We start from the raw sequence: 25,852 nt of genomic DNA, 5'->3' as shown, positions 1-25,852 counted from the left end.
ATTTTACCAAGACATGAAATATTACAGTGTCTAAGTACAGCAAAAATCTCTTCATTAGTTGAGTAATAAAAGCAGATAAATAGCACATTATTGTGCCTGTATAGGTAAACTTTGATGTTTGACATCAGTCAGTCAGTCAGTAAAAGCACCTTCTTGTCAGTAAAACATTGTCAGCTGTTACAGACTTCAGGAATAAAGGAAAAATATATTCTGTAAACTATGCACATAATAAACAGTCAGAAAGCATTAAGAGGCACATTCATGCATTCATTCATACTAAAGGTCACTGTATATTTCTATATAAACAGGGTTATAGCTTTTACAGGGCGTAATATACAAAACTAAAGTGCTTTTCAATCATGATGCCCTGCTAAGTGCAATATTCAGTGCTGCAGATAAATCATCAAACTCATTGCAGTCATTGTGCGTTACTGCAGCGGTTCTCAACGGGCAGACCGACAATCATCGACAATATGGCGAATAATATTCAGATTTGTTTCAATTCTGCTGATTTTTTTATTTGTGTAACACTGTAAAAAAATTCCGTAGAAATTGCAGCTGGGTTGCCGGTAATTTACCGTAGATTTAAATTTATGTTTTTTACTGGCAACATTTTGTTCAACGTTAAATCAACATTAAACATTTACAAGTCTTTGTCTTTACAGAGTAAAACTAAAAAAACTGCATCAAGCAAAACATTCTGGGAAACAAAATCTGAAGCAAAAAACAGAAAAAGGTTGATAATGGTTTCTGGTTCCCAGAATGCTTTGCATGAGGCTGTTATTGTATAGTTTTATTCTGTAAAGATAAAGACTTGTTAATATTTAAAAAAAATAACTTTGAACAAACTCTTGCCAGTAAATAGCATAAATTTAAATCTACGGTAAATTACCGGCAACCCAGCTGCAATAACATTGTAATTTCTACAGATTTTTTTACAGTGAATTCCAGTGCCGAAATTCACTCAGGAGACGTTCATATTTTGCCTATATTTTTAACAACAGATGCAGAAAATACAACTATATTTTGTATAATATTTGCATGACGTTTGGATGCTATTACATGAATAAAAGTAAAAAATAGCTGTAGTTATGCTGTTTGCCAGTAACTTACTGTAAATTTAAATTGATGTTATTTACTGTTTTGTAAAGATCCTTTTAACCTTGCTGATAAAGGCATTTTGAATCTTGAATTTACTGGCAACAGTTTGTTCAAAGTCTTTATCTTTACAAAATAAAACTATAAAATAATAGCCTCAAATCTACAGTAAGTTACTGGCAAACAGCTGCCAGTAGTACTGTGATTTATACAGACATTTTTTACATTTTAAACTGAAACACTTCTCTTTTGTGAAATTCCTGCCTTGGATTTGGGCATCTCTATTTAAAATTGCGTGCTTTGGGTCTGATCATTTATTCACATTTAAAATGTTCATATCAGCTTATCAAAACTATGCATAAGCGAATCATTAAAGTGCTGTTTTAAAAGAGTATATCATATAAATGCCTCCAAAATATATATTTTTAAATGTTCTGTTCTAGTTTCATAAAGTTTAAAATGTTCAGCAGAATAAAGACGAATGGTCTATAACAGCAGGACTACACTGTTATTTACAACCCAGCGTTTGGTCAAAAAGGGACGAACCCAACCAGTTGGATTATACAGTAATTAAATGGATTCTTTCAACACAAAATGCTGGGTTGTTTTAACTCGCACTGTAAAAAAAAAGTACAAAGCTTTTTACCTTTTCTGTCACTGGGGTGATATCCTCAAAGGTTCATTTTGTACCTTTATAAACATTGAAATTACACCTTTTCTGGTACATTATTATACCCTAAGGACCTTTTGTGTACCAGTTAAATGTTAAGGTGCACAATAAGTCTTTAAGGTACAGTAATGCACCCAAAGGTACAACATTGTTTGTATACCTGTTAAGATGCAAAACAGAACCTTAGGTATCACCCCAGCGACTTTTGTACGTTATTTCTGACAGTGCATCGTTGGGTCAAAAAAATTTTTTTAACCCATGGGCTCTGTTTGTCCCTTTTTGACCCAATGATGGATTGAAAACAAGCCAGCATTTTTAGAGTGTAAATATGATCTGATATTGATTATGCTGTGAATGCAGCAGTTCTTCTGGATTTTAGTTTTGCACGATGAACAAATTGCTCAATGGTGCTGTGTTTGATTGACATTTGTTGTACATTGTAAAATTCGAGCTTATGAAGCGAAACCAGTTGAGAACCGCTGAACTTGATAATCAATGTTTGAACTGATTCTGATTTCCTAGAGATTTCATTTCCCTTATGCTATGCATGCGTGTGTGTGTGTTTGTGCACGTGTGTTTGTGCACGTGTGTGTGTGCACGTGTGTGTATGTGCATGTGTGCTTGTGCATGTGTGTGTTTGTGCATGTGTGTGTGTTAGACATTACTGATTTTCACACTAACTGGACTGTGTTCTTTGTCTGTCTGTTTCTCATCAGCTCTCTCTCTGTAACTTTGCTCCAGTTGCATCTTCTCCGGGTCCGTTTCTCTGATGTCTCCATGGTAACCGTCAGGTCTTTTGGATGTGGACTGACTGAAAAAGGAGGAGGTCTTGGTTTTCACCATTTTGTCAAAGCACGTGAGGTCTGCAACGTATTTTCCCTTCGGTGAAAGAGAGACGACGGGCTGAAACTCATAGCCCCACAGAATCTCATCTGGCAGGTAAGAGGTCCGGACCTGACAGGTGGCTGATGTTGGCTCTATTGTTGAACTCATCATGACCAGCAACTCAAAGTCCATCAGATCTGAATCTATCCAACCACCTCCTGAAAGACAATAACATCTTTCAGTCAGATATATACATGATCTTCACACAATGAGAAATATTTTTTTCCTAAAAGTAAACCATTATTTATTAAAATTTTTCACCCTCAAGTCCTATATGAACTGAAGAAATGCTCAGCAGAATAAGGATGGATGCTTTTAAGATCCAGAAATAATATAACAACACCATAGCAGCAGTAAATATGATTTAATAATAATGATAAATGCATATATATATATATATAATACACACACATGCATGTATATATTTAAGAAACATTCACATGTGTATATACACTGTAAAAAAATTCCTTAGAAATTACAATGTTATTGCAGCTGGGTTGCCGGTAATTTACCGTAGATTTAAATTTGTTATTTACTGGCAAGAGTTTGTTCAAAGTTAAATAAATTTTAAATATTAACAAGTCTTTATCTTTACAGAATAAAACTATACAATAACAGCCTCATGCAAAATATTCTGGGAACCAAAAATCATCCTCAATCTTTTTCTGTTTTTGCTTCAGATTTTGTTTCCCAGAATGTTTTGCTTGATGCTGTTTTTTTAGTTTTACTCTGTAAAGACAAAGACTTGTAAATGTTTAATGTTCATTTAACTTTGAACAAAATGTTGCCAGTAAATAACATAAATTTAAATCTACGGTAAGTTATCGGCTACCCAGCTGCAATTTCTACGGATTTTTTACAGTATGTTTGTATATATAATTTTATTATTATAATTATATTTACAATTTTATATAAATATATACACATTATACTTTTTTTAATTATGCATGCATGTTTGTGTATTTATATATACATTATTTTAATACACACAGTACACACACATGATGTAAATAAAAACTTTTATTCTGCAAACGATTAGTTGCGGTTAATCGTTATGCGTCTAGATAAAAATATCATTAATAAAAATGTAATTAATTTTATGTATGTAATTTGATGTATTTTCAACACCTAAAGTTACAGTAACATAATAACACAATGTTATTTTAAGTACATTGAAGTACTGTGTAAGCACCATGGTAAATTAGTTTGATAAACATTTAGTACCGTGGTATATATATATATATATTATATATATATATATATATATATATATATATATATTAAAAGACCATGGTATTAGCATTTGATGGAATCAGTGTACTGCTATAAAACAAACTCCAGAAGTTTCTAAAAAGCCAGCATGTTGTGTTGTGGTTTGTGAACACACACAGATACACACACAGACAGATAGAGGATTTGTACCCTTGGCTGTCCAGATTTTCAGTGGGCTGTCATCATCTATGATGTGGTAAAAGGTTAAAGGAACGATGAGGAACGGACTTTCACTGGCTGTGTCAACACTGAACTTCACGTTCCTCTGATCCAAACGCACCGCTTCTCCTTCTTTAGGAAGACACGGCTGTAAAAGTTTCCCAGTCACCTGAAGAAAAAAACATTATTTACTTGTGTGAGAGTTGTTGCCTATGTAGAGCACTACCTAGGGCAGTTATGATGCCCATCCAAAATAATTTGATCTTCTTTTGTGTTTTCTGCCTGTTTATTTAAAAAGATATGAAGAGTTTAGATGCAAAACCCTCCAAGTGCTGATGTTTTCTTGAAAATTAGTTTATTTCATCAAGCTCTTATGTTTACATTCCGTAATTTTACTTGAATGCCAATGAAAAGGTTATTAGTCAGTAACTAAAATGCCTTTTTTTCATAAATGTCACTTTGGTCATTACATTTTTGTATAGTTCACCCAAAAATGAAAATTCTGTCATCATTTTCTCATCCTCATGTTGTTCTAAACCTGTATGAGTTTTTTGTTATTTTGATGAATACAAAAAAAGATATTTTAATAAATGAGGATAAACACACAGCTGATGGTACCCATTGACTTCCATAGTAGGAAAAACAAATATTATGAAAGTATTGTGATAAATGATAATGAAGATATTTTGATAAATGATGGTAAGCACACAGTTGACGGTACCCATTGACCCATCGTATTTGTTTTTCCTACTATGGAAGTCAATATGTAAAGTCTACGATGTGCTTACCATCATTTATCAAAATATCTTCTTTAGTTTTCATCAGAAAAAAAGAAATTCATACATGAGGAAAAGAAAATTATGATGATTATTTTAATTTTTGGGTGAACTAAACCTTTAACAAATTTGGCTTTCACTGCAAAACCCTCTAAGTGCCCCTTACTCTTCCTGGTTTTGATGATGCTCGGTGGGTATTGATTTGTAGTGTTAAGCCCACTGGTCAGGGGCAGGACTCGGGTTCGTGGATTCAGTGCGCCGACCTAAACCAACTCTTTCTCTTCTCTCAACAAGTATTGTTTAGAAATAGTCATAACTTGTATCTTGCATCTTTTATTGCCTCCCTACGACATATTGCTTTTAGTGTTTCATGATCTTTGGACAAAAGCATCTGCTAAATGCCTAAAAGTAAGTTTGCAAAAACCTCCACTTAAAAAAAACATATTTATTAGTTGCATATAGTAGCAAATAGTTGCAAGATCACTATAGATGCAACTAGAAACATTGCAAACAATGAAAGTTGCAATTCAAAGTTGAAAAATCTTTGTGGCGTTTAGTGGATTCTGCCATCAGACCGGTGTTTCCAAATGGCCTAAGGCCGGATTAAGTGAATGTTATCTAATTTTTGACAGAGGTGGCACATAACGACGTATAACGACTTTCGCATCTGAGCTCTTCGTATTCTTTCTCAACTTATTGTAATTCATATTCTATATATACATCATCATTAATAATGATCTCTCCAGGTTACCTGACAGCCCAGCAGCAGACTTTTACGCATGTTGGCGACTCTTATCATCAAGCACGGCAGACCATTGTGATTGGTTACTACAGCATGCTGACTGAAGCATATTGTCCCACCGCGCTTCTTAGGTCGAGCCACCTGACAGTAAGAAAATAAGAGTCTAAAAACTGGAACAGACAAGAGTAGTAAGCAATTCTAGCACACTAGTTAGAGCAGTGTGTGTTTCAATGATTATTCTGATGCAGTGTCTGGTTTGTTCTGAAGCACCTTGGCGAGGAAAGTTCCTGTGATGAAGATCTCCATAGCAGTGGTGATGAGGAGCTGAATGATGAGCAGGACTATCGCAGATGGACATTCTTCAGTAATGCAACGGAAGCCGTAACCGATGGTGGTCTGCGTCTCCAGCGAGAAGAGGAATGCACCAGTAAGCGTCTGCATCTGCATCACACACAAGCTGTGATTGGCCGGTGGATTAAACTCTAGGGGAAGAAACATAAGACACAATTATACAGCACTTATAGAAATGTAACTGCACTTCATTCTGTCACTTACCCAACAGGTCTCCATGCACCCATGCCAGCAGGTACCACAGCAGACCGAAGGTAAACCAGGTGCCCACAAATGTGGCGCTGAACAGGACCAGCTTGTACCTCCACTGCATATCCACAAAGGTGGTCCAGGGGTCGCGCAGGTACAGAGCTCCACGCCCGCTGACGTGTTCGATGTGCACGTTGCTCCGCCCATCTTTGGATAACACCCGCCTCAGACGCTTCGCCTGACTCCCGTGTCCCACTCCTGCCATCAGGGGCTTCAAAACATCTGTCTGTGTCTGGGAGTGACATACTTTCTGATGGGCGGAGCCAAGAACAAAATGAGGTGTGGTCGATGTCATCTAAAAAAGAAAGGTACATACGACACCACCCATACATCACTGCTCTTGTATTTAAATCATAGATCATAGTCTCACTTTAATAAAAAAACAGCAAATCCAGTTTATAGCTGACAATAGATTATAGCAAAAAAAAGTTTACTTTTACATTACAGATGGATTTGTGATATATCTGTAATGTCTTATGATGAGCCGTATCTTTTTGAAATATTCACGTTTTGGGGGTGTGCACACCAAGGCGTTTATGCCGGCGTATGTTTTTAATTGTTTCCTATGGGAGTACTGCGCTTTTCAAAAACGGCAGCAGCTGGCGTGTTTTGTCCGCACTAAGCACCCGCACTTGGCGGTTTTTCCACGCACATGCTGAGCACAGAGAGTTTAACATTTTTTAGCTTTGGGAAAAACGCTCAGATTGTCAATTTCAGTTGTCTAATCACAGTTTAAAGGGGCGGGACAAATATCACAACAACCAATCGGTGCATCCCTTAATGGTTAATGCTGCGTTTACATCAGCTGCGGTAGAGGCGGCAAAAACGCGCTTGAACATTTGAGTTTACTCGCGTCATTCGCGCGTGAAATTCTAGTCATTCGAGACATTCACGTGGAAATTCGCGTCATGGAAGGGGCTTCTGCAACTCTGCTGAGACTCCACTCGTTTCCTGTAATAACGTCACAACTACAGCAAGGTCCTGATTGGTTAGCGTGGCAATCCGCCGAAGTTCAGATTTTTTCAACTTGCCCGTTTCCCACGGCAATGCTCAATTCATGCGGAACATGCCACGCCTTCCGCAGGATGCCTAATCGCATCTTTGCATTAACTTAACATGTAAATCACCTGCGCTTGCCGCCTCTACCGTATCTGGTGTAAACGCAGCATAACAGTCGGCGTCCGCCTGCTGTTTTCAGCCACATTTAAAAGCTGTGGTGTACATGCCCCCTAATGCTGCGTTTGCACCAGCCGCGGTAGAGGCGGCAAAAACATGCTATTCGCGCGTAGTTGGACGCTTGAACATTTGAGTTAATCCGCGCGTGGAAGCCGCATGTGAAATTCTAGTCATTCGAGACATTAACGCAGAAATCCGCGTCATGGGAGGGGCTTCTGCGACTCTGCTGAGACTCCACTTGCTTCCTGTAATCATGTCACTACTACAGCAAGGTCCAGATTAACGTGGCGTGGAAATCCGCCGAAGTTCAGATTTTTCAACTCGCGCATTTCCCGCGGCAAAGCTCAATTCGCGTGGAATGCGCCACGGCATTCGCGCCGAGCGTACCGCGCCGCAGAATCCCAAATCTCATCTTTGCATTGACTTAACATGTAAATCACTTGCGCTTGCCGCCTCTACCGCGGCTGGTGTAAACGCAGCATTAGAACGAGAAATGCAAAAAATGAGATGAGCATTCTGTGGGTTCCCTCTTGACTGCGTCGTTTGCTTGCTGTGTCACTTCCGTTTTTCTTGTGCAATGGTTGGTTATGCCGAACAGCCAATCAGAATGTTCGGACTCCACCGCTGATTCAACATGGTTAATCGGCCAAATAAAGGCGACAGTCACTTTAGTGCACAATGCGTACACACAGAAGAAAAAAAGTTAGGTGACAATTAAAACCTGAACGGAACCTGCAGGGAGCTTAAAGCAAACTAACATGTAAATGCATAACGAATATTTGTTATATTTGGTTTCAATTTAGGTTTGTTTAAAATGTATCAGGCTGCACAGGATCAGGTGATCATAAACTGTGATCATAAAGGGCACAAAAATGTACACACATATTACAGTGATTGTTTAGGCATTGCTATTCCCCATATTGAAGTTGTTTTTTTAAGACGACACCTTGACAAGCATTTAAAAACATTTACAGTTCTTAGTAAATACTTACAAATACAGACATTCAGATTTATACGGTGATTTATCTGGTTTCACAAAATGTTTTTGTAGTAAAAAATACTTTTTTATTATAAACTGGGAAGAATGAAATGGTTGTCCAACTTAATGTTTTTTGGCATTGAACCTTTTAAGCACCTTTTTTGTAGAAAAGTTGTATTTGTGGTATCATGTATCTTTTAGTCTGAACAGACTTAATGGCTGTAGTTTGTTCAGTGTAGTGTAGATCAGATTACTTTACATCAGAAAGACTTTTAAGCAGGAATGTAAGTGATACAAATGTCAAATGAAGGAATGTAAAACATCTCTCCCATCTGCTTTCTCTTGATGTTCAGTCCTAAAACAATATTTATGACTAAATTGAACAGGTGTCAAAGTGATGTTTAGTGGTAATTACAGGTGTGGATAATAATGTTCCTCAATGTTGTCTCTGCACATGCGTCAGAAGTGGAAAAACTTTACATGTTGTATAGGCATTAGAAGTGGGTGTGTAGAAATGGCTCGATAGCGCCAATGTTTTTTTTATTTACTGGCAGTCACATTACAGCTAACATAACTATAATCATACAAAACAGATCTTATTATATTTACCCACTTAAATTCATATCCCAACTGTTCACTGCTTTCATAAGGCCATAGGGTGGCGCTGGGCCGCTGGCCATACATGTGAGGGCCCTTCCATCACTGCTTCCAGCTTTTCCTTATATGTATCTTATTAATCAATAAATCAATCAAATATATTTATATAGAGCCTTTTCACAAGTTTTCATTGTTACAAAGCAGCTTTACATAAAAAAGAAATGGCGCATCTTATATGTAGGGGAGACCGGGGCTGGTTGTCTCACGGGTTGGTTGTCACACTGCTTATTCCAGACATACTACATGGCGCTGTGGTACAATTTTGATATCAATTTGTTAGCCTTTAATAGCTTACTCATTTGCACTTGAAATTTTGCTGAGCAGACACAAAACATTGAGGTTAGGAGACAATTTTTTATTTTTATGGGTCAGAGTAAATTTTCATGTTGGTGTTGTTTTTGTGTTGAGATCTTGTAGGATATTAGTCATTCAAAAACAAAACACTCATTAAAAAGCTAAAAGTATTAGCTTTATTTTGAGTCATCTTTTAGCGATCAAGTTAAAGCCGTGTGGCAGCTAGCTTAGCATGTTTGTCAAGAAGTCGGATGGGGATGGTTGTCACATAGCTTGCGGGGTTGGTTGTCACATGTGAGTATTTGACATGTAGACCTTTTAAGACTGTTTGTCTGATTGTTTGTTTGTTTTTGTTTGCTGTTAAAATAAAATAAAGCATTAAATAAAGAGGTTTTAACACTAAAAATTATTTCTTTTTATACAACAGTTCTTTCTGGTTCTCGAATCTGATTGGCTAAGAGCCATACGATATTGTGCTGATAACAGCACTGTAACCTCTTCACCTTTCGTATTATTCCGCCACCTAGTGAATGGAGGTCCTAAGCAGGCTCATCTCTGAATGGAAAAACACAGACGCGCTGTTTGAATCACGCTCCGTGTGTCTCATTAGTTGGCTCATAAATCAGTCTGAATCCCCAACCAGAAGTATTATTCCGTCAAAGATCAGCGCTCTTGGATGTTACGTTACAGTTAATGGGAGTAATGTCTTGTCACATCGTGTGGACGATTAACACTTGGAAAGAGGAATATAAACACTCGTTTTTTTCTGGAGCTATATTTCTTATCAGAACGCGAAAACACCGTGAAACTGCAGGTAAGCACCGCAGCTTTTAAATGTGGACATTGATCATTTATTTTATCTAGACGTGACTATTAAAACATGTTATGAGATATCGCCACTGATATATTTATAAGCAGCATGCAAAAACATATCTCTGACACTTATAAAGAACAGTTTTATATAGTACTGACAAGAACAAAGTTTAATAATAATAATCGAGTGCTCGTATCACGTTAAGAATAAATGAGAACGCAATAGTAACGTTATACAAATAGTTTTATTAACTTTTACCTCGCGCCAAAACAATAACAACACAAAAGACACTAAATATGAATAAAAAAACAAGTAATAGTTTGATCATGACACCAAATACTGCTGATTTGATCTCATTTTGACGATCATAAACAAACAAGGCCAACATGAGAGCCAGGGTATCTCTGTCAGAAATGTAGCCCAGAGAGGGTGGTGGTCAGCGGGGCGAGTGAACACTGATGTCCGCTCATGCTTTGGTTCTCATTCGTACCGAATCTCACTAAGCAAACGTTCAAACAGGCGCTATCTTTACTAATCGACTGCAGATTTAAATATAATACATATACATTCTCGACTGAACTAATCTTAAAACTACACTTTGTGACCAAGAAACGGTAATATAAAGTAACGACTTTTCTGTCCATTGAGTTGTTATGAGCTTCAAAGCAGCCGAAAGTTTCACCTGTCATTCTGGCCGCCCTCAAATCTGTGGCGGAAGAAGTAGTTCTCAAACAAAGAGGCTTTTAAAATTACTCCGTTGTTGTTTTCTAGTTTTTGTTTTTCAAACGTGTGCCGTCGAACTGTTGTATAAAAGCAATATCGCTCTCGGAGTCGTGTGATATAGCTCTATATTATCACGGCTGTGATTGCCTCCGGCACTCGACCTGCGGCCTCGTGCCTCTGGCCTAATCACAGCCGTGATGATATAGAGCTATATCACACTCCTACTCGAGCGATATTGCTTAATTATTTCTCAACACAGTAGACAATAGGCTTTATGCCCAGCTGCACTACTTCCTGAACTTCAGACAGCTTCTTGTTTCCTGTCTGCCATTATTGGACAAACTGATTAATCCAGGTGTGCCTGACCTCAGTAGTCACAACAACAATAATCAGACACACCTGGATTAATCCGTTTGTCCAATAATGGCAGACAGGAAACAAGGAGCTGGCTGAAGTTCATAGTGCAGCTGGGCATAAAGCCTATTCAAGTAACTGATCACCCACTTTAATCCCATTGTTTAAACATAAGGGGCATTAATAACAACTATCATAGCGGTGGATTCATATTAAAACTTATTTGCAGTTTCTAGCTTAAAAAAATAAAAAGTTACACATTATATTTTCAGATCCCAATTTATCACTGAAAGATTTTTTGAAGATGAGCAATTCATGCATGAGTAAAAATTGTGACAACCAACCTCGGTCTCCCCTATAATATTCTTATATTTTTCCATTCTTATATAAGGATATGTATGTATCAGTGATTCTTTAGATCAGGGACAAAACATGTCCACCGGATAAAACACAGGTTGTGGGTAAAAAAACCTTAATATTACACATACACTTAACTACAAGACTAAAAAAGGATAATAAAAGCACAACTAAATATTATTTCATGTGGTTTTATAAATGTTTTTAATTCTACATGATATGATATGGGACCAGTGTCTATAAAACCCTTGTCCGGAAGCAGGTGTCATTACATTACAATAGCTTAAAAACAATTAAAAGTCATTTTAAATTAAATGTTATATTTACTTTGTGTAAGTAGTTCAGTAATTAATTTAATGAGCATCAAAAGTTACAACAAAAAAACTGATTTTAATGTAGTTTTAAGACGTTTAACTTGTGAGTTTTTGTCAACACCGTCAGACCTTTTTTTAAAATAAAATAATCAGGAATTATTGAGGGCAACCAAAACTCTAAGGACCCCTTGAAGCTAGCATTTTCCGATCTAATGGCGGATTCATCTGATATATGCTTTTCTGACCTGTCCTCGCCTGAGCGGGAAGCTGCGAAGGAGTTGATCGGTTTGAGCAGATCCAACGCGAGCTACAGCGCCCACTTCACCATGTCTCCGGACGTCCACAAGCGACCGAGGAATGCGACAAACGAGTGCTCCACGCGATGCAGCTTTACGGACCGTAAGCGAGTGAACGGAGACGCCATTGCCCAACATGAAAGCGATCGGGAAGCTGTGGAGGAGCCGCTGCCCGGCCTTCGCAGATTCAGCATGCCCAACATCACCCTGGACCCAGACGTTCGCAGGCGACTGAGGCGTACCACAACCAAACCCCCAACGCGATGCAGCTCCGCGGAGCGCGTTCGGGTAAACAAAGACGCCATCGCCCAGCATGAAAGCGGTAAGAATCCGCTTGTTATTGTAACATGTACTACTTGCTACATGTATAGTTTAGCTTCTGCCGTTAGCATAGATGGGTTTACATGCACTAAGTGTATTGAAGTATTAAGATTAACTGAGAAGGTTGCTGAACTAGAATCGCGCATCCGAACGCTAGTTGAGGATAGCAAAACCGCTAATGTTACTGTTGTAAATACTGTATCGAGCGAAAAGACTAATGGCTCGGTTCCGACATCAGATGCTAATGTAAACATTACAAACAATGTATCGAGCGCACATAGTGTTCCGACATCAGATGCTAATGTAAACATTATAAATACTGTATCGAGCGCGCATAGTGTTTATCATAATACACATGGCTCGGTTCCGACATCAGAGTCAAGTCGGCGGTCTAACTGGGTGACTGTCAGGCGGCATAGTCATATACGGCGTCCATCTAAGACCCATAACGTTACGGTACTTTCTAACAGATTCGATCCCCTAAGGAATACACTAGCTGAAACACCTGTTAAAAGTGCCCTGGTCATTGGAGATTCTATACTCAGGAACACTAACATTGAGGCACCAAACACCCTAGTCGACTGTATACCGGGAGCCAGAACGTCTGACATTAGATCCAAACTTAAAGTGCTGGCTAATGCTAAACGGAAGTTTTCTAAGATTGTTATTCACGCCGGAACAAATGACACCAGACTCCGACAGTCGGAAATCACCAAAGATAATATTAAGGAGATGTGTGAAATTGCAAAAACAATGTCAGACAATGTAATATGCTCTGGTCCCCTCCCCGCCTACCGGGGAGATGAAACACATAGTAGATTAGTGTCTCTCAATGGCTGGATGTCAAAGTGGTGCCCTCAGCATAATGTAGGGTTTATAGACAATTGGAAGCATTTCTGGGGTAGACCATTTCTCCTAACCCGAGATGGCCTTCATCCGACATCAGAAGGAAGTGCTATACTCACCAGAAATCTGATTAATATTCTTAATTCTGATATAGTATGACTATCCAGGGCCCAGGTCAGGAAACAGACGGATCAGCTTAACTGTCCGTCTGTTAGCTGGCATGATATGTCTAGATCACATATATCCCAGAACTTCGAGTCGATCTTACCAGAATATCAACACATTTCAACTGTATCTGTTCCCCGAACAAGCAAATACAGAGCACCGCTTGCCACATCACGTACAAATTTGACCAACATAAAATTAGAAAACAATACATTACAAGATGAACCTCGAATGTTAAAATTCGGCCTTCTTAACATTAGATCGCTTACCAATAAAGAACCTATTGTTAATGAAATAATTAATGACCAAAACTTAGATGCACTCTGTTTAACAGAAACCTGGCTTAAAGCAGACGACTACATTAGTTTAAACGAATCCACCCCACAAGACTATTATTATAAACACGAACCTAGGTTAAAGGGGAGAGGGGGTGGTGTAGCTACAATATACAACAAAATTTTTAAAGTAAACCAAAAATCTAAACTAAAATTTAAATCATTTGAACTAATGTTGTTAAATATGGAAATAACTGATCGTAACCACAAACAGCTCTCTTTTGCCTTAGCTACAATCTATAGACCTCCGGGCCACCATGCAGATTTCCTTAAAGAAATAGCAGATTTTCTGTCTGAGCTTGTAGTCACTGTAGATAAAGCTCTTATCGTTGGTGATTTTAATATTCATGTGGATAACCATAAAGATGCATTAGGACGTGCGTTTATGGATGTTCTAAATTCTCTCAATATTAGACAAAACGTGACAGGGCCAACGCATACTCGTAAGCACACATTAGACTTAATTCTGTCACTCGGGCTTAATATTAATGACATCAAAATATCACCTCAGAGTGATGCAGTTTCTGACCATTACCTTGTGTCATACACTGTACTTCTAGATAGGATCACTCAATCCACAACATGCTACAGATTAGCCAGAACAATAATTTCCACCACTAAAGATAGCTTTATTAGCACTCTTCCAGACCTGTCCCAAATTAAACATGCAGATAACTGTGATGATCTAGATATTGTAATAGAAAACCTAAACAATGTCTGTTCTAACACATTGGATGCCGTTGCTCCCATTCGAAAAAAGAGAATCAAAGAAAAGCCGCCAGCTCCATGGTATGATCATCACACTGCAGCTCTTAAAAAGGCAACTAGGAAAATGGAAAGAAATTATAGAAGCACAAAATTAGAAGTATGGCGTGCAGCATGGAAAGATAGTGTTAAACACTACAGACAGGCTATTAAAACCGCCAGATCTACCTATCTTAGCAAGCTTATAAATGAGAATCATAATAACCCTCGTTTCCTCTTTAGCACCGTTGCAAAACTGACTAGAAACAAAGAACAAACAGAAACCAATAGTAAACTCCAACACAATAGTAACGACTTCATGAACTTCTTTTCTAACAAAATTACGGCTATAAGGGAAAACATCGTAGCTACACAGGCAGCCACCACTCTACCCGTTAGTTCACTTAACACTAGACTACCACACGAACATCTTGATTCATTTAAACCTACTACAATAGAAGAGCTCTCTAAACTAGTAACGTCATCCAAATCATCGTCCTGTATATTAGACCCCGTTCCCACAAAACTACTTAAAGAGGTATTTCCTGTAGTGTCAACCCCGGTTCTAAATATCTTTAACTCATCGCTAGAAATAGGATACGTTCCAACATCTTTCAAACTAGCAGTTATTAAACCGCTGATTAAAAAACCACAGCTTGATCAGGGAGAGCTTAATAACTTTAGACCAATCTCAAATCTCCCTTTTCTTTCGAAAATATTAGAAAAGGTAGTGGCAAGCCAGTTACGCACATTTTTGACAAATAATAGTACATATGAAAAGTTCCAATCAGGATTCAGGCCCCACCATAGCACAGAGACAGCGTTGCTTAGAGTTACAAATGACCTCCTATTAACATCCGATCGTGGTGAAATCTCAATTCTTATATTATTAGACCTTAGTGCAGCCTTTGACACAATAGATCATACAATCTTACTCAATAGACTAGAAAACTATGTTGGTATCAGTGGTCAGGCGCTAGCATGGTTTAGGTCGTATCTAACCAATCGCTATCACTTTGTTTATGTAAACGAGGAAGAGTCATATCACTCCCTGGTTAAATACGGTGTACCGCAGGGATCGGTTTTAGGTCCTATCCTGTTCTCGTTATACATGTTACCTCTAGGAGACATTATCAGGAAACATAACATAAGTTTTCACTGCTATGCGGATGATACCCAGCTTTACATCTCCTCACATCCCAGCGAAACACACACGTTTTCTAAGCTAACAGACTGCCTTAGCGATGTTAGTGACTGGATGGCACATAACTTTCTTAAGCTGAACTCCAATAAGACAGAGATACTTATTATTGAACCGAATCGCTACAAACATAATATGTCAGATTACACGTTGCACATAGATGGCTGCACTGTGGTGCCATCTTCCACGGTAAGGAACTTAGGTGTGATGTTCGACAGCAACTTATCCTTCGATAGTCATATCGCCAACGTCTGCCGTACAGCTTTCTTCCACCTTAGAAATATCTCGAAAATACGCCATATACTGTCTACATCTGACGCAGAGAAGCTTATCCATGCTTTTATGACCTCTAGAATAGACTATTGTAACTCGCTACTCGGGGGATGCCATGCAAATCAAGTAAACAAGCTTCAGCTAGTTCAAAACGCTTCCGCAAGGGTACTTACTCGATCTAAAAAGTACGACCACATAAGCCCAATTCTGGCATCTTTACACTGGCTACCAGTTAAATATCGCATACAATTTAAAATATCACTACTCACCTACAAAGCTTTAAATGGCCTAGCACCCTCATACCTTAGAGAATTACTATCAGAATACAATCCATCACGCACACTACGGTCACAAAATTCTGGTCTCTTGATTATCCCTAGACTATCAAAAGTGTCTAAAAGTGGAAGGTCATTTTCCTACTTAGCCCCTAAGCTCTGGAATGATTTACCAACCGATGTCCGAGAATCAGACACAGTCGATAATTTTAAATCTAGACTTAAAACTTTTCTCTTCAACAAAGCATTCGCATAATTTGTCTAGTAAAAGTACTTAACTCGAAATAGTTATTTGTACCGAACAAAGCACTCGCGGTCATAAAACAGACCAACCAAATAAATAAATAAAAACCTTATCTTAACGTATAGTCGGATTGCGATTTTGGAACTTTCGTGTTCTTGTGAATAGTATGCCATACAAACCCGTTTGCCACTGAACCTGCATTAACGACGACAGTGGGGCATCCGGCCTTAGTCAAACGGGTTGGCACGTACGGTTGGGTTGGGCTTTTGGCGCTTTCTTTATATTGCGAATACTATGCCATACAGACCCGTTTGCCACTGAACCTGCATTAACGACGACAGTGGGGCTTCCAGCCTTAGTCAAATGGGTTGGCACGTATGGTCGGGTTGCGATTTTGGCGCTTTTTTGTGTCTTGTGAATAGTATGCCATACAGACCCGTTTGCCACTGAACCTGCATTAACGACGACAGTGGGGCCTCCAGCCTTAGTCAAACGGGTTGACACGTATGGTCAGGTTGCGATGTTGGCGTTTTCTCATGATCTTGTAAATAGCATGCAATATAGACCCGTTTGCCACTGAACCTGCATTAACGACGACAGTGGGGTTACAGGCCTTAGTCAAACGGGTCGACAGGTTTCATTTTCTCTTTCTCTTAAAAATCAGAAGGTGACCCTTAGTTACCATATATACCGTCGCAGTGGGCCCCCAATTTGCAAAATCCTCAACTGTGGATAATATAATTATGCCGCAATAGTTAGTCTGTCTGAAACTAAGCTGATTAAACCACATCACTGTGTGACACTTGCATTACATGTGAACGGCCCCTACGCTAATATGATTTTGTTTTTCTCTCCCTGTCCTGTCCTCGACCCTGAGGACAATGGGACAAACAGACCCAGTTCCGGTAGATGTGAAAGTCGACTCACCTCTGATCTACTGGTCGTCCATCACTGTGATGCCCAGCTGATGCCTGACCAACGACCACCGGCAGAACCCGCTTAAACCCCGCTTAATCCCCGCTTAATCTCCTTATCCGTTTATATGTGTTTATATACATATATATCTCCCAAGGGTTTTTCCCTCCTAGGACTTTTTATTTTTTTTTCCTCGGCTCAACAACCCGGGGTTTTTGTTTTTTTTCTCCTAGGGGGTTTTTTACCCCGGGGAGGTAGCCTGCTTGGGCTTAATTTAGCTTCTTCTCCTAGACGTTACATTAGTAATACGCTCGTTCATAATGTCGAGTCATAGCCTCAGCAAATTTGACAGCTTATGCTATTGTGTATTATGTTGTGCTATCTGTCATTTTTCTGTGCTTTTACTGCTTCTATTAATGTAAAGCTGCTTTGAAACAATTGAGTATTGTGAAAAGCGCTATATAAATAAAATTGAATTGAATTGAATTATCACTTCCTTGTTTTTTCATGAGACCACTCTAGCACTGGTAAGTTTTTTTATATTCTTTTAAATTTATACCTATTTGTTAATACTTTGCATGTCACAACCATAGTGTGTCAACACCGTAAACAATGTTATGTAAGATTTGTATGATATTTTCTCTTATAAATGATTAATTTAAGTAAAGTATAAAGGTAAGAAGAAATGAATAAGAAACAAGATGGCTCTTGTGAGAAGCACATGTGTTATGAGAGGAAACATGGGATTTTGTCAACTCCGTCAGATGTCAACACCATTCATGCCTTGTCAACTCCGTCAGAATGATATATTGTTGTTGTTTTTTTTGTAAAGATGAGCTGTTTTGCTCCTTAAAAAATATTTATTAATAAAAAGTTATGGTGTAATTTGCATGTTTCTAAGTATCACTGTTCATTATGGAAATTAAATGATAAATTGATTAATCCATACAGCCTAAACCGCAATCATAAAACACTGACTAATCTAACTTTTCAAAGGTGATATGATTTTTTTTTTTAATAAGTGATTAAGACAATTAAAACTGCTAAGAATCAAAATATTTGTGATCATTTCCTACAAAATTATTTTATAAACATTTCAGTGCTAAAAAAATGGAAGGTTGTTCCAAAACATGGTAACATACCCAAACCCTCATTTAACAAATATGTATAGACTGGTTTTTAAAATAATGAAGATTTTTTTTTAAGAAAATCAAAACCTGTTTTGTACCTGATCTCAAGAATCACTGTTATATATATTACAGACTCTGATTGGGCATTGTATAGTATAGTATAGTATAGTATAGTATAGTATAGTATAGTATAGTATAGTATAGTATAGTATAGTATAGTATGAGTCTGTGTTTTTCTCACCAGCAGACCTCTTATATAAGCACATTCATTATTACTGCTGGTTATATAAGTTGATGGATTACCGCTGTTCTTTCACACCAGATATCTGTTGTCTGTCTACTTCCCTTATAGAAATCTATTATTCATCACTCATGCAGAATACAAGCAGTTATTTTTACCACTGTAAACCAAATCGACACGGTGTTTAAGGGTTAAAACAGGTGCTTTATCTTTCAGAGGTGCTGCAGTGTCTTTGGTGCCTTCTTATCAGAACTTCATGTCTGTCTCTCTCTCTATATCTGTCTCTCTTTCAACCTGTCTCCTTCTCTTGGACACAAAGAAACACATTGTGTGAAGGACAAAAAACACCACTGATGAGAGCGAAAGAGAGAGGGCGAGAGAGAGTGAGAGAGGGCGAGAGAGAGAGACAGAGAGAGAAAGAGAGAGAGAGAGAGAGAGAGAGAGAGAGAGAGAGAGAGAGAAAGAAAGAGCGAGAGCAGGCGGACGTGACACAATAGCAGCACATTAGTATTCCAAAGTGGATAATAAAGCCCCCTCTGCAAATCCCAAACCTCCAGTTTCTCTCTCTCTCTCTCTCTCTCTCTCTCTCTCTCTCTCTCTCTCTCTCTGGTGCATGCTGGGAGTGTGTGAATGAGAGCGTGTTTGTTGAGAGCGAGTGCGTCTTAACTGCGCTTTTTTCTTTTTTTCTAAATATCTTTTTTCCCCTCGTTAGTGTTTCTTTTACATCGTGAAAAGGATTTTTTTTCCTCAACAGTCGCGGTTTATTAACCGCGTGTTTTTCTCGGGTAGCAGACGCCGGGATGGAGTCTGTTCCCGGGTCAGATTTGTCACCCCGGCACGGGTGCAGGTGTGTGCCTGAGCCGGGAGTGACTGTGGAGGATCTGCTTTTAGTTGTCGGAGAGCAGGTCGGTTTTGACAACATTGTTTCTGCATCGCGAATGAATAAGGCGATTGTTGTGTTTTTAAAATCTGAGTTGCTGATAAATCAGTTAACTGTGAGTGGTATATGGGTTAAAGAGACTTTCGTTCCCGTTACACCTTTATCTGCACCAGCTACAAAAATCACAATCTCTAATGTTCCACCGTTCGTCTCCAATGACGCGATTACTAAAGAGTTGCAGAGATGGGGAAAGTTTGCTAGTCCTATGAAGATAATCCCCCTTGGATGCAAAAATGCGTCCCTTAAACATGTGTTGTCTTTTAGAAGACAGATTTATATGTTTCTAACTTCACCCACACGGACTTTGGAAGTTTCGTTTCGCGTTAATCACGATCAAAGCTCGTATATGATTTACGCGAGCACTGAAAGTCTGAAATGTTTTGAGTGTGGAAGTGTAGGCCATAAACGCTACGCGTGTCCACATAGAGATGATCAGCAACCATCCACATCTCGCGGTGAAGGAGTTACTGTAGAGCTACACAGAAATGTTGGAGTTGAACAGAAAAGTCAGGAACAGGATGGAGTTACAGAAGAGGTGAATGAACAAGAAGAGGTGAGTGATAATGATGATGATAATGCTGGAAATGTTGCTAATAATGAACCTGTAAATGCTACTGATAATGTGCTTGGAATTGCTACTGATGTTAATGAAAATTTGGCTGAGGATATGACTGAGGTGGTTGATAGAGCTCAGGCAGAGGGTTTAGAGGAGAACCTCACTGATGAATCAGAAGTGTTATCACAGTTTACTGATGATGGTATGGGAGATGGTGAGCAATGGTCAGATGAGCACAGAGATGTTGAAAAAGATTTGTACACTGTAGAAGAGATTAACTCTTTTCTTGACACGACTAAAGGAAAAACAGGGGTGGAGATAAGTGATTATTTCCCTGATATTGAAAAGTTTGTTCTTTCTGTGATGCGTGCAAGAAAAAGGAGTAGCTATGATGAGTTGTCACAACAAAAGAGGTTTCGTCTAAAAAAGCATCTAACTACTATTAGACAGAGTAAGAAAATAGGAAAGGAAAGACTACCGAGGGGAAAAACTAAAGCTTTATAATGACTCTCACTTTCAATCTTACTTTCTTCTGTTTTTTCTTTCTCCCTCTCTACCTTATGGCTTTTTTACGGGTGGGTTCCCTTAATATTAATGGTATGAGGGATGGGAGGAAGAATGGGTTATTGTTAGAAATGATTCATTTGAAAGATCTAGGTGTTATTTTTTTGCAAGAGACCCATAGTACTGAAAGTAATGAAAGTGAATGGGGCTTATGGTGGAAAGGAGAACATGTTTTGAGTCATGGGACAAATCTAAGTGCTGGTGTAGCCATTCTTTTTTCCCCTACTATTAAAGCTAAAGTTTTAACAGTCAATGAAGTTGTCACAGGAAGACTTTTATTTGTGAAAGCTGAAATTAATAATTTCATTTTTTTATTTGTGAATGTTTATGCACCTAATGTTGGAGCAGAAAGAGTTACTTTTTTTAAAAAGTTAGAAAATCTAATTCAAGAACAAATGGATGATGTTTTTATTGTTGTGGGAGGAGATTTCAACTGTACTCTTGATTTTACTTTGGATAGAAATGGGGAGGAACCTCATGCTTTGTCTGCCACTTGTTTAGCAGGAGTTATTAAAAAATTTAATTTTATTGATGTGTGGAGAGAACATAATCCCTCAGTAAAGCAACATACATGGGTGAAAATTTACAATGAAAGAATTTCTGCTGCACGTTTAGACCGTTTGTATATATCTAACAACCTAAGAAATAGGGTTGTTAATACAAGTATTATTCCTATTTCTTTTTCTGATCATAAGTTTGTTGTGTTTGGTATTACTTTGGCTAAAAGTACATATAAGAGTTGCTATTGGCATTTTAATACTAAACTTTTAGGAGATAAACATTTTTGTGATGCTTTTAAATTGTTTTGGGAGACTTGGAAAAAAGAAAAAAGTTTTTTTGAAAACATTATACAGTGGTGGGAAGTTGGGAAAGTTCATATAAGAGGTTTTTGTCAAAAATATACGTCCCATTCTTCTTTATGTTTGAAAAAGACATTAGAATGGCTAGAAAAAGAGATTGTTGATATTGAGAAGAATATGATATCCAGTGATGATGCCAATTTAAAGGAACTGTGGACTGAGAAAAAAAATAAATTAAGTTCAATTTTAAATGAAAGAGTTAAAGGGGCAATTATAAGAAGTCGTTTTTTAACTGTTCAAGACATGGATGCTCCAACTACTTACTTTTTTAACTTGGAGCGTAAAGTGGGTCAACATAAACAGATGCATTCTCTGAAGGACATTAATGGACAAGCTACTTCAGATCCAACAGAGATGCGCAGACTTGCTGTAGATTTTTATTCTGCTTTGTATGCCTCTGAAAACTCAGATGAAAATTGTAGAGACTTGCTGTTAAAGGATCTCCCTGTTTTACCTGAAGAACATAAACAATTTTTAGAGTCTGACATTACTTTTGCGGAAGTTACTTCAGCAGTAATGAATCTTTCTGTAGGTCGTGCTCCAGGATTGGATGGACTACCCACTGAATTTTATAAGAGTTTTTGGTCTATTATAGGAGATGATTATTTTAAAGTACTTAAAGAATGTTTTAGTGAAGGAACTCTCTCTACAAGTTGTCAGCGTGCAGTTTTATCTTTGCTCCCTAAGAAGGGTGATTTAACTTTATTAAAGAATTGGAGACCGGTTGCGGTTTTATGCACAGAATATAAAATCTTTTCAAAGTGTCTGGCCAATAGATTAAATAATGTATTAAAAGAAATTATACATGAAGACCAGTCATACTGTATAAAAAATCGCTTAATTACAGATAATCTTCATTTAATGCGGGATGTTTTTGATTTTGCCTATTGTAATAATGTTAATATGGGTTTGTTATCTTTAGATCAGGAAAAGGCTTTTGATAGGGTTGATCATGTTTTTCTTTTTAACACGTTGAAAGCTTTTGGTTTTGGGGATACTTTTATTTCCAAGGTTAAACTTCTGTATACTGAGGCAACTTGCATGATAAAAATGGCTGGTGGGTTAAGTTTACCCATAAAAATTAAAAGAGGCATTAGACAGGGTTGTCCCTTGTCAGGTCAACTATACAGTATAGTGATAGAGCCTTTGCTGTGTAGTTTAAGGAAGAAGCTAATGGGTCTACAGATTAGCAATATAGATTCTCATATTAAACTTTCTGCCTATGCGGATGACATTACAGTAATAATAAGAGACCAAAATGATATTAAATCACTAAAGGAGGCTTTAGAATGTTATGGGAAAGCCTCCTCAGCCATTGTAAATTGGAGTAAAAGTGATGCACTGTGGTGTGGTAGAGTTTTTACAGATCTGACACTCCCAGGTGGCTTACAGTGGGGTAGAAGTGGTTTTAAATATTTAGGGGTGCATATAGGTACAGAAGAGTACAGAAAGAAAAACTGGGAGGGCCTTGTGGAAAAGGTGTGTGCTCGGTTGTCTTGCTGGCGTTGGTTGCTACCCCAACTATCCTACAGGGGGAGAGTTCTGATTTGTAATAATTTGATTGCATCTTCTTTGTGGCATAAGATGACCATACTTGAGCCTCCTGAAGATCTGGTTAAAGCAATCCAACAACGACTAGTGGAGTTCTTTTGGTCAGGACAACACTGGTTGAAGGCGGCTGTACTGTATCTCCCCGTGCAGGAAGGAGGCCAGGGGCTGATTGATGTTAAATCAAGAATAAAAGCCTTTAGACTTCAGACTGTACAGAGACTGCTGTATGAAGAAGATGTGAGCTGGGCTGGAGTAGCCTGTGCTCTCCTGAGAAAAGCAGGAAATATGGAATTAGATCGTCACCTGTTCCTGATGGATATTAATAAATTGAACTTGTCTGGACTGAGCTCTTTTTACAGATCCATTTTCAGTTCATGGGCATCTTTTAAGTTTTCACGGAGCATAGACTGTTTACAGAGGTTATGGTTAAAAGAAGAACCTCTTTTTTTTAATTCTGCGCTGGACTTGGACCTTTTAAAATCAGATGCTATCAGAAAGTCCATGTGGGCAGCAAAAATAACAAAAATTGGACATTTAATAGAAAACAGAAAATGGATTACTGCTGAGAATCTGGCTATGAAACTGGGTATGAAATCGGTCAGAGTGGCACAAAATTTGTTAAATCGAATAGTGGGACTTCTACCTCATGATCACGGAATGGTGCTGGAAACATCTGATGAAGAAAACTGTGTTTTCCCAGAGCTGATTTTTTCAGCAGAGACTGTAACATGGCAAGAAAAAGAAGGTAGCCTTTTATCTTTTAAGACACCCCAGCTAGAACTTTTAAGTGATGCTGGAAAGAAAAATATCTATGTACTGTGTGTTAAAGTGGGGCACCTTAATGCATTGGAGACTGTTAAAGAGTCCAAATGGCAGGAGATGTTTGGGCCAGGTGCTTCCCCTAAAGGGAGTTGGAGGTCCCTGTACAAACCACCCATTGAAAAAAGGTCTGGAGACCTTCAGTGGAGAATTGTACATGGGATTATAGCTACAAACAGATACAGAGCACACATTGATCCACAGGTAGGGGTGGGTTGTCCTTTCTGTGGTGAAGATGAAACAGTTTTTCATCTGTTTTTAAAGTGTGCAAGGCTTCAACCAATGTTTGATGTTTTAGAAGAGTGGTGTCAGTCTCTTGGGGAAGTTTTTACTCCTGTGTTTTACATATATGGTCCAAAATACAGTAGAAGTAGGAGGGAAGCACATGTTTTGATTAATTTTATTCTTGGGCAAGCAAAAATGGCTGTATGGCTCTCACGGAAAAAACAAATGAATGGTCTTGGGTCAACTGATGTTGTGTCAATTTTAAAGGGATTAATAAAATCTCGTATTAAAATTGAGTTTGTATATTACAATTTGGTCAATGATATTGAAATGTTTAAATGTAAATGGGGAGTAAATCAATGTTTTTGTGAAGTTGATTTTGACGGCTCTTTGCAAGTATATGTGTAGCTGACTGTATGTTTTTGGAAAATGTTGTATTTTTAATTTTTTTTCTTTCTCCTCCTAATGTTTTTTAATCATTTGTAAATAAATAGCCCTTTAAAGTCAAAGTCTCTCTCTCTCTCTCTCTCTCTCTCTCTCTCTCTCTCTCTCTCTCTCTCTCTCTCTCTCTCTCATGCCCACTGATGCACATGCAGTCAAACTCAGTATTGGACTATTTCAGTAAGTTTCATAGAGACTTTTTCACAACTGTATTATGTAGTGAATTCATCTGTTGCTTGCAACAACAAGGTCATAGTTTCATTTCCTGTGAACCCACAAACTAATTAAACTCAAGATGCTCTGAATACATGCACATAACTTCTTCTCATTCTCACACACATTGCTATACAGTATTTCTAAAGTGCTTTTTTTAAAGTTTGGTTAAGGGCAAAGGCAAAACTTAGACTAAAATTGAATGTGTCATATTTCTGCTTTTGCATAAATGAAGACATAAATGGTGATGTGATGTAATGAACTGATGTTAATAGGTAGGATGTGTGTTAGATGATACACACCTGTGTGCAGGTTAAGTGTGTTTATTGCACCTGTTAGAATGGCAACTTTTGCCCAAAAAGCCCAAGGAGTTTCCAAACTGAAATATTGAAATTGATTTGAGAATTTCATGTATATAAAAGCGTGTGAAATTCATCGGCTTACCTCTGTGTCTGTGACCGTGCTGTCTGGATGTCACGGGTTATTGAGACACACAATCAGCTGTTTTGATGAATCGAGTCTTGTGTGAGCTTCTGATCGGGTCTGATGCTCTCGTCTACATGATTTCCAACAATATCAGGATTAAACAGAAACTCTTGAGAAGAGCTGAATGTCTGTAGACCTCAGGACAAGTGACTTGCTCTTATAAATGGGCATCTCTCTCTCGCTCGCTCTCTCTTTGTCTCGCTCGCTCTCCTCTTTTCATTCAGCAAATCTTTTTTCTTTCGATTGACACTGAACCTTTCTGGCAAACAGGTCTGTGCATTGATTTGTGTAACTTGAATGTATTTCATCCACTGCTTGTGTGGCATCACGATTATTATATT

The 25,852-nt window shown here is 38.1% G+C and overlaps 1 protein-coding gene across 1 annotated transcript; it reads right to left on the bottom strand.

The window, feature by feature from the left end:
- Positions 1-1,678: 1,678 nt before the first annotated feature.
- LOC141362378 (ATP-sensitive inward rectifier potassium channel 10-like) lies at positions 1,679-25,630 on the bottom strand. The gene is made up of 6 exons (XM_073864374.1): positions 25,470-25,630; positions 6,158-6,497; positions 5,873-6,084; positions 5,612-5,743; positions 4,076-4,253; positions 1,679-2,811 (listed from the first exon to the last, which is right to left on the bottom strand). Exons 2-6 carry the CDS (start codon positions 6,495-6,497, stop codon positions 2,423-2,425), a joined length of 1,251 nt encoding a protein of 416 aa, XP_073720475.1. The 5' UTR covers positions 25,470-25,630; the 3' UTR covers positions 1,679-2,422.
- Positions 25,631-25,852: the final 222 nt, after the last annotated feature.

This window comes from Misgurnus anguillicaudatus, unplaced genomic scaffold (assembly GCF_027580225.2).
Source record: "Misgurnus anguillicaudatus unplaced genomic scaffold, ASM2758022v2 HiC_scaffold_26, whole genome shotgun sequence".
In the NCBI taxonomy this organism is placed as follows: domain Eukaryota; kingdom Metazoa; phylum Chordata; class Actinopteri; order Cypriniformes; family Cobitidae; genus Misgurnus; species Misgurnus anguillicaudatus.
The sequence above is the reverse complement of the archived record's forward strand: the minus strand, read 5'-3'. Positions and strand labels throughout refer to the sequence as shown.